We start from the raw sequence: 10873 nt of genomic DNA, 5'->3' as shown, positions 1-10873 counted from the left end.
CATTACAGATGCGAAAAAGAGTCAAATTTCCCATTGATAACACGATCCTTTGTCATAAAATACACATTCCAATACAACCAAAATGACGCGAGAAATTTATGAGAAACTTCACTGGACCACCAACCCAAGAGATATGTATGGCTAAGAAGCCGTATCATATATTTGAACGGGTGTAAGAAGTATTTAAAGGTGGACGATTGTCGACGTTGTTTTTAAAAGCTTTGTGAAGGGCTTTATGCAATTTATCATAGACACACACCGTTATTTTAAAAACAAATTAAAAAAAAAGAAATCAATGGAAAAATTATATGTACTTCTCATTTTTGTATCTTGTTTCAATAAATTTCCACAAAAAAAAAATTCTGGGTCGTATTTGACTAACCCTAATTTTAACTGAACATATATTTTGTACACACACGAGAAAAAAGTTACCTGACGATACACAACGTAGAATTCAACGATTTGGAAACATCCGTCATCTCAAAATAATAAATTTGCTCATGTCACACACGACACGCGCGGCGTGACAGCGGGAAATGGAAACTCCGGGTACCTACGTTATAATATACGGAAAAGTCTAGGTACCTACATAGGGAAGGAGTATCTATGATGGAATGATTTTTGTAAAGTATTTATTTTTATTAAAAAATATCTGTAATCTATTAAGATCTTGATGATTCTCGTATATCACAAATAACATGTTTAGATGTCACTGTAGGTACTGTGTACGCAGGGGCGTGCATTCCATATAAGCAGAAAAGCAGTGCCTATCCTAACTTACCCGCGTGACATAAAAACGCAACCAGTACCTATCCTACCTTACTAAATAGTACCTAGCTTACCTTACTACGTAGCTCTAGTGCCTACCCTAATTAATTATTTGTGCACGCTACTGTGTGTACGGTAGCTAACGACAATGCATGGAAAAATATGTTTATTTTGGTTTTAAAAAACTTTATACTGAAGTTAGTTATAAGACACTAAACAATTTTATGGAAAGTTAAGTTCTTAACTATGTTCCCTTATCTCTTCTGTACGAGCATAAAGTAAAATGGTTTTGTTTTTATGGTGCCATTGAAAGATATTATCACCTCATAACTTTCACAAAGCTCGTGTTTATGGCTTGAGTAGGCAGTACGAGTAAAATACGATGAAACATTAGTGAATAAGTGATCAAATTGTGTTTCATAGTTTTTTTATTTCCATCAAAGGCAAAGTATAAGCTTATTTATGTATAAATATATTATGTTTTATAATATCGGTCCCAAAGTATGGCGGACAAAGCGAACAAGAAAAACACGTCAGAAAAACAAATTCACATAAAAAAAAACAGTTCTCGGAAAGTTTTCTTTAGAGAGAGCGCTGTTTGATTGATCAGAAGTCAAATTCAGGACAGCGACAACAGCAAGTAATTGCTTCATCTTTTTTACTGACGATTTTACAAATAAATGAAGACATCCTTAGATTAGCGCCTAGATAATAATGTTTTAGGCAAAGATGTGTGTTTTTTGTGCGATAGACTGCGATAGACTTCGTAATTCCCGCCAATAGCATGATGAATTTAATAAATACTTTGGTCTAGGTGTTTGTGAGGTGTTATTTTTTTTTATTTACCTTCCTTGTCTTCTCAAACGCTATCTTTTCTTCTATTCTTCTATAATCTATTTTCATTTCCGGAAGGCCTGAAGATGGCGCCAAGCCACTCGATCCTCCCCCACCCCTATCCCCCTTCCGAAGGCCAATTTAATAATAATAAGAAATAGACTCAATCTATTAAGGAGCTTCTCCGCATTTTCTCTTGCGATGAGAAAACCACAGACAACCCATTAAGCCTTTGACTAATGAGTTTTAATAAAGATTTTACTTGGAAAAGGGACAAGTTTTTTATTCCAAATACATGATATTAAGATTTGTTGGAAATTTACAAAATAATACCGACATTGGGCGCTTGTTCACTACCCGGAATTTCACCATCCAGCAGTCCGGTTTTGAAAAATGAAAGCGACTACGACAGTTCAGTGTGATCAAATTCACGCGCAACGATCTGAAGAAAGATGGACAAAAACACAAGACAATCCAAGCCAATCATCCTTTAAAACGCTAACTGGCGTGCCGGACAGTAAAATTCCATTTAATTATATGTAGTGGACAAACTACAGTTCATACACATAGAGCTCATAAAAGAATATGGTTAAATCCGTTTCAGTCATTTTTACCCATATGTGGTACAGGTAGAGGGTTAAGAGAAAGAAGACTTTGTATAAACATGAACAGGTCCCTATCGTACCACATAGGGTTATTTGTCATATTATGTTCTTTGATATTTGTAATTCGCTGATATCCTTCACTATAGTAATCATGAATGATCCCACCTCTTGCGATAATTCCTCATGAATTATCACGGATTGCATCGCACCTCCAGTCCCATTATTTCAAAGTAGGATTCGGGTTATTAAAACAAATACAAGACATGAATAAAACATTTAGTAATTTCCGATATATTTTCATCTAATAATAATTTAAAACAATCACTCTTACAATAACAGTAACACATTACTTCAAATGGTTAGATATAATAATTTCATAAGTAACCACATGCATCGCCTCGATCTATCGACGACCCTAGACTTTATAATGTAGTTCTTAAACAATCAGTTCTCACAAATTTCACACGACTGCTAATATTGATAACAACTCAAAAGGAAAATGCATATTTTCTAAATAATATGAAACTCGTTGAATATGGTGGTCCATAATTATGTATTATTCCATTGATCCGCATGGTAATTTTAAAGTATCTATGTTCAAAGCACTAACTTTGTGGCTTACCATTCGTATAATATATTTCAACAATTTTATCAAATATTTTCGATTTATAATTACAGCAGACTCTCAATTTACACACGATCAAGAAGGCAAGAAGTATGATCGATACCCGGCAAAGTAACCCAGTATGTAATAAATATAAATATAAAATACCTACAATAAGGAGAATCACAATATATTAAATTCAATGCATCAAATAAATATACTTCGTATTATAGTTTTGCATATTTTTTTCATCTGATTACTGACCATTTTCGCCCTAGATGGCATCTTCAGAGTGGTAACAAAAATTGCTTTGGAAATTCTCTTACAATAATTAAGACAGGGTAGTAGAAAGCCAGATAAAAAAAAAAGTTTTCTATGCGCCGATATTGACTGGTTAATCCATTTAATTCATTAATTTTATTTTCATTTAAACCCTTATTAGCACCCTATGGTGCATAGGGCACTGCATCATATAAACACAGTGTTATCTTGATCATTAACACATGAAGGAAAGGTGATCAGCCCTCCGCTTCAGGTACCAGTCTAGGATAATATTGAATAAATATTAGAGTGAAAAAATCACTACTTTTAAAATAAAAATCCATTTAACTGAGACTTTTTCCGACACAAATCAGTAAATCGAAAGTCTGCTGAATGTTTAGGCCGAAGTAATTCATTTTTTTCTTTGCTTCAAAATAAAATTTTGTTCACAGTAAAAATATGGTAGGAATCAATAAAAAATATACATAAGATTTTCATTAAACTATGAAACACATTCAATTATAACATTGCCAATTACAATTATAACATAGGGAAAGAATATTCATTTAACATTATTTTAACGTTTCACAATAATTTATATGGTTTTCTTTCAACATCATAATAACTGAATTTAGTTTATACGCTTCATTGATTGCTTTTAATATAAGAATTGTTAAGAAACTACTTTGTTACAAAATGAAAATTATATAATTAAATTTATGTTTTTTTTTCATACTAATGCAGATTTTGATTTGAAAGAATTTTAGAATATAAGTATGCAATATATGCATATGTACCAGTGTTCCAACACATTTACGAGTATACATAATTCAAATTTGATGGCAGATGGCAAATATCTAATAAAATACTAATTTTTAAACATTTTAATGAAAGCTAGGTACGAGTATTTATATAGCAATCCAAACACCATATCTTAGTACATGGTATGTTTATGTATCACTCAATTTGGGTGCTTTGCCAAAAAAAATGTTATGACTCTACCAATAACACCCTGCATGTCATGTCTTAGTATGTTATAATTAACCCAATAGATGTCACTGTATATTCCAATATATCGAATCACACCCAAAGTGCGGGATTGATCACCTTGCCTTCTCGTATGTAACAATCAAAATAATACTGTGTCAATACGATCCAGTGCCCTATGCACCATTGAGTGCATATTGCACTGAATCTGAACACTGAACCATAAGGGTAAGAAGAAAAATTGTTGATATTTATTACAATAAAATTAAATGTCATTACGTTGTATTGACAACTAAAAAGCATATTTTTCTAGCTATGTCGAAGTGGAGGTCATTTTTTCAGATCTAAAATTACAAAATATTCATACGCTCAATTTTTCATTGGAAATAATATATAAAAGTTTAATAAATATATTAAATTTGTTCAGTTGAAATAGTGTAATTGATTTAATTCTTAATAATACTGTACTATTCGGCTATTAGAGTGTACTTTATTTTACAAAATGAGAATTTCAATATTCCATTAGTTAATGAGTTCTTATATAATAATAAGTCTTTCTTATCAACCTAGTGCCTAAAGTTCACACAATACAAAAGCGCAAAGGAAAATTTATTTTATAGAAAAACTAAAGAACTGAGAATTCATTAATATACAAACAGATAATATTATATACTTTAGTATAATACTCTATAATCGAGGCTATTGCGAAAGTCTGAAAAGCATAAAGGCTTGTCTGATTATCACTGATTCAAAAAAGATTCAGTAGTCATCAACTGGATGATTTTTCATTTATTGTTTCGGCATTAACTTTGTGGTAAGACATGTTACAATGATTAAAGAAAACACTTCGTTTTTTACCACTTGAGTTTTATTATAGACTACATGTTTCAGAAGTTAAACTTCCATCATTCAGGTCTGTATAGTAACTAAAATATAAAATATAAAATTGTTCTATAAATAAGGAGAGGGGAAAGTAAGGGGAAGGGGTTAGTCAAGGGAAAACAAAGGAAAAATGGAAAGCAATGGTGAAGAATTTTGAAACAATATATTATTTAATAAATTATTATTAGAATTCAGGTTTTTTTGGATTTCAAAATTTTCAAAATTTAGAAATCCAAAAAAACCTGAATTCTAATAATAATTTATTAAATAATATGTTGTTTCAAAATTCTTCACCATTGCTTTCCATTTTTCCTTTGTTTTCAAACTCCGTCCCTTGACTAACCCCTTCCCCTTACTTTCCCCTCTCCTTATTTATAGAACAATTTTATATTTTATATTTTAGTTACTATACAGACCTGAATGATGGAAGTTTAACTTCTGAAACATGTAGTCTATAATAAAACTCAAGTGGTAAAAAACGAAGTGTTTTCTTTAATCATTGTAACTGGATGATTAAGTTAATAAAAAAAAATTGCTTAAAATGTTTAGAAAATAATGTTGTCATTTTCTCTGAAGTTGGATATCAATTAAAGTCCGCAATTTGCCGTCAACACACAAATTACATAGTTTCTTGTAAACAACGCATATGCACTACATGTCAATCGCCATCAACCCTCATAGGCGCATTCCACTTTCTTATGTGTTCCCCGTTGGGTCCGATTGAGATGGATATCTATTTATAATGAGTACAAACAGTTGCACACATGAAATGCGTGAATATAACTTTTCATGATGATCACAAAGTGCTACCTGTTTACAATCATAATGGATTCGCAGCTTCAGATGGCCATCACTTGTATAACTTCGGGTAAAAAAATCACAATTTACATATATCTAATATTGGGATTTTTGCTTATAATATTCTCTTTTACTATTATGCGATTATGATTTGTATTATGTATTATGATATTTCAGACAGCTTGTGTATGTGTGGTATTATGTGGCATACCACAATATGTATTAGTTTCAAGGCTCGAAATGGAACGGAGCAAAGCAACAATTTGTCAATTTGTGATATTCTGTAAGACTGAAATTGAAACACTCAACAACTCTCCCATGTTGCAAAATAGTTACAGATTGTGATGAATCTGCATGTTTGAACATGTCTTGTTCGTAATGAGAAAATGCTCTAATATAATACAATATGAGCTTGTTGGCATAATAGATATAGATAATAAAACCCTTATCCGCACCCCAATGGTGCATAGGGCACTGCGTCATATAAACGCAGTGTTATCTTGATCGTTTACACGTGAAGGAAAGGTGATCAGCCCTCCGCTTCAAGTACCAGTCCAGGGTAATATTGAATAAATATTACAGTGAAAAAATCACTTATATTTATTCTTACCCCCCCTGGGAATCGAACCCGGGTCCTCCAGAACGGTAGCCGAGCGTGCTGACCATTACACTACGGAGGCGGACATGCCCACTTTAACATTTAAACATTAAAATAGAATACTTGTACATATAAGACCACTTTTGAGTGTAAACATGACTAGTTTCGAGAACATCTGTAGTTCAGGAAACTCGTTTTTACATTAATAAATACAAAAGCTGATATAAATAAGTGATTCATTTTTTATATATTAAAACCTTATAACTCTGCAAAGTTAATAAACAAATAAACTCACTTTAACAAGTATGCAAAAAGAATCTCCAACTATCCAATGATTGACTTGACAGACTGCATACTGATTTTGCAAAATTAAATTTGGTACTAGTTTAATACCGATTTTAAAATTTTAAAAGGTTATCTTTTTTGAAATTTAAAAATGTTACAACCATTTTTTTATTTTAGTAAATTAACATTACTTTTTGTTAATAATTTTTCACTAAAAACAAATATTGTACATACAAAGAAATCATTTGTTAATGTAATTAGGTAAAAAGCGAATAAATTGGCATGTAGAAAAAAGTATATTGCAAGAAAGAAAACTAAATTCTTTAACAATTTGGAATCCTTAAATTGTTGTTATAAAGAATTTTATAATTACGAACAGCGCAATACATAAATTTCCTAAATACATATCGCTCACTCCTTTCAAGAACGTCATAAATCAAAAATCGACAATTTTCAATTGTGCATGTTTTCGGAATGCCAAGAAAATTTACTATATCCCAGCAAAAGAGGCATATTTTTAACTTAATATTTACCCGCTACAGGGCAGAAAATGTTGTTGTTGCATTTTTAAGAAAATGTATAGTATAATTATTTTTATAAATAAATTAAATATTTTTCAAATGTAGAAAAAACCTTCAGGTTTTACATTAAAAGATCTGTTGCACAGTAAAAAGTTGAATAAGTGGCTTGATATTTATTTTTAATACATTGTGTTATATTTTTAAACTTTAAAATCGTTCTCCTGAAAAATCAAGTATTTTGATTTATGACGTTCTTGAAAGGAGTGAGCGATATAAGTAAACTAAAAAAAATATAAACTAAACAGATTCAATTAAATACAATGAGATTGACATTTTCTTTGGTGATTTGGTCATAAAAATGATATACAAGACATTATAATAATAATATAATTACACCAAATATCCTAGATTAACATTACTCTAATAATTTGCTATAAAACCATGGATTCGTACATTCATTCCGGCTGTTTATAAAATTGACTTTTTAAAATAATGAGTAAATAACTTTTTCTTACATGCAAATACAATTGACAAACTCATTGCAAAATACATTTTACTATGTGAGGAAATCGATATTTTAGGAGTGGATATGATGATTCTAGTTTTATATACATAAGCACCAAAAAACGATCAATATTTCTAAAATTTATATCTGCTCACATAATTTTTTAAACAATGTAAATATATTATTTTCTATAATCTACAAAGAAGGCCTATTCTTTCATTGACAGTGTGCGTACTACATGGAGAGTCTTAAAATCATCAACAAATATACGCTATATTTATATATAAGGAAAATATGTATATCTATATCCATCAAAACAATCGCAAAGAAAATAATTTCATGCATAATACGTAATTTGAAAAGAAAAATATAAATTGTTTATTTTAAATAAGATGAATAATATCATGTGGTAATTATAATGTAACTAACTAACTAACTAACCATCACGCCGCTTTCCCGCAGGGGTAGGCAGAGAGAATCAAACGCCACACCACTCTGTCTTTGCAAACATTCTTTGCCTCTTCTACATTCATGCATCTCCTCATACATACCCGACGATTATTACGACTCCTGACCCGGCCGCTTTCAAGTATTTGACATACCTGATTGTGCCAAGTTTTCCTCGGTCGTCCTCTGCTTCTTTTTCCAACTACATTCGCCCCATAAATTTGTTTAACCGTTCTTTTTTCACTCATACGCTCCACATGTCCAAACCATCTGAACACACCTTTCTTAATTTTATCGATAATGCTTATCTCAGTCTTACATTCTTTCCTTATTTCATCATTCGAACATCTATCAAACATCGTTTTGCCACACATTCGTCTGAGGGATCGCATTTCGACTGCATTCAGTCTGCTTTCATCCTTCTTTTGCCAACTCTATGCTTCGCTTCCATACATAAGGGTTGGAACCAGAACTCCATTGTGTACTGCCAGTTTAGCTTCCGCTGATAGATTTTTATTTGCTAAAACTGATTTTAGTGCACCATTTACTCTGTTCCCAGCATTCACTCTCCTTTCTATGTCTTTATCAATCTTTCCATCCCTAGAAAACATACTACCCAAATATATGAAATCATCTACCTGTTCCAAAATCTCCCCATTTACCAATATTTCACACTCAGATCTACATTCATCTCTTTCAAAAACCATGATTTTGGATTTGCTAACATTCACCAATAAATCACTAATGTCCAACATGATAAAACGGAAAAGTATCTAATCATATGTCGAACAAAAATCAAACAATATTTTTCTTATTTCATTATAATTACACATAATTTAAAGGGGAAAAATTAATAGCTATAATAAATAAAAATAGTTATAATTAAAAAAAAGAGGAGTGTTTATTTATTACCTATGTTAACAATTTATCATTATATATTTTTATACAACATTTTGAAGATTGCGAATTTATATACAAATTAGTAGACAGTACTGGATAAAATGAAAAAATGAAGTTTGAAGGAGCTTTATCTTCAAAATATAAAACATTAATTTGTGATATCGCTGTGTCTTGCAACTGAGAAAATGTAAACTTATTGCTTTCCAGGAGTCAGTTTTGTAAGATATTTTTCATGTTTTGTCTTATGTTCTTGATTTCATTTTCATAATCTTAGAACCTCTAAGATAACATTTCTGGTAGAACAATGAGAATTGTTCAACCAGGAGAAGTCACTTTAACCTTCCCCTCCCGATGATATGTATTTACTACAACTCCAGTTTAAAAATGAGAATATCAGTATAAAATATAATAGATACGGGCTCAGAATTTTTCGTTTTATTCCGTAATACTTTTATGTGTTACATAAAAGTATTAAAAGATAAAGTTATTCATTTGCAGCGACGGGAATAAATAAATTGTAAAATAAATCGGGGATAGAATCACCAGTACACAGACGTTTCTCAGAGTATGCGTGCGTGCCGCACTTTACGTACACGCTCATGCGGCTTCATAATGTTTCGGAAGATCTCATTTTAGCTGCGCGCAAGACATCATTCGGGATGGTATCGCTACACTAGCTATGGTGGATACTTATAATGTATGTTTTCTTTCTTTTTTAGGTACTAATCAGAGCTAACATTACAAAATTGATACATTTTAACTTCAACTATGGTCAATAAAAGCAACATTAAGAAATATTCACATTTTTCCCGTTTTTAAATCACATTTTCATATGGTGTACAAAATACATATCACCAGAGCGCGCGGAAGTTTTTAGCATCGTAAGGGAAGAGTTGAATATATTATTGACATTTGTATGACAAAATTCAAAGTAAATAGTAATATGGGAACAATGGCGTACAACATAATATATTGTAGAAGCTTTTCATTCCACATAAAGGATTCCGTTTGAACAAAATGATAAGGAAACATATTTTTTCTATATAATATATACAAATAGTTCACACTCACTCGAGCATTCGTTGACTGTTTAAACATTACGATTTCTAATAGTCAGTCGAAGATTATTTTACTTCATCTTTTATCGTTTGTGCACATCTTTGAAAACTTACGACTAATTTTCATAATACAGACATAAAATGGTTATAATAATTACACGGAACACAACAATATTGTACAATGCATAATTTGATGCTCCAGATCCAAAACAATTGACTGTTCATTATTTAACAAAGACCTTTCTTCCATCTTATAAAGCATTTATTTCAAAATGCCACACCACTTTTAATAATAAATAATTAACAATACAACAGTTCTTTATAAAAGAATTTAACATGTTAACCTGCGTCACAAAAACATCTTAGTGATACTTTGTTTACGAAGCTCAGATTTTCGACTACCAAATATTTATTAAAAGCTGGTTTACCTATAACTAGGTAGAGTACGTTTTATTGTCCTCGAATGAGCCAAGTATGTTGGTAGCGCTTCAAGTAGCAGGCACGATGTATGCAAGGCGAATAGCCCGAAAATGTCGGATAAATTGAATCCCAAAGAATCTTCTATGTCACCTGAATTGACGAGAGGAACGCCGGATCAACGGATGCGACTTTTGCAGTCAAAAAAGCGTGCATACAGAACAGAAGGCTCTGAAGTATCTGACATTCTAGTTCCTGTAACATAAAAAATATATTAAAATTATTGATGATAATAATATAATTTACTAGTCATTTCACATAATCTAGAAATCAATTTGGCGCCTGAATCTAGAACTACCCTAAGTGGCACAAAAATCGATTTCAATTTTATTCATGTATTGTG

The 10873-nt window shown here is 31.2% G+C and overlaps 1 protein-coding gene across 1 annotated transcript in view; it reads right to left on the bottom strand.

The window, feature by feature from the left end:
- Nucleotides 1-9697: 9697 nt before the first annotated feature.
- Syn2 (Syntrophin-like 2) overlaps nt 9698-10873 on the bottom strand; it is a 137325-nt gene continuing 136149 nt past the window's right edge. The window contains exon 11 of the mRNA XM_088263334.1: nt 9698-10725. Within this exon, the coding sequence (XP_088119460.1) occupies nt 10615-10725 (111 nt within the window). The 3' untranslated portion in view covers nt 9698-10614. The remainder of the gene's footprint in view (nt 10726-10873) is intronic.

Source organism: Brachycentrus maculatus, unplaced genomic scaffold (genome assembly GCF_059751285.1).
Source record: "Brachycentrus maculatus isolate JH-2025_06_01 unplaced genomic scaffold, ASM5975128v1 h1tg000199l, whole genome shotgun sequence".
In the NCBI taxonomy this organism is placed as follows: domain Eukaryota; kingdom Metazoa; phylum Arthropoda; class Insecta; order Trichoptera; family Brachycentridae; genus Brachycentrus; species Brachycentrus maculatus.
Note: the sequence above shows the minus strand (reverse complement) of the source record. Positions and strands in the feature narration are given on the sequence as shown.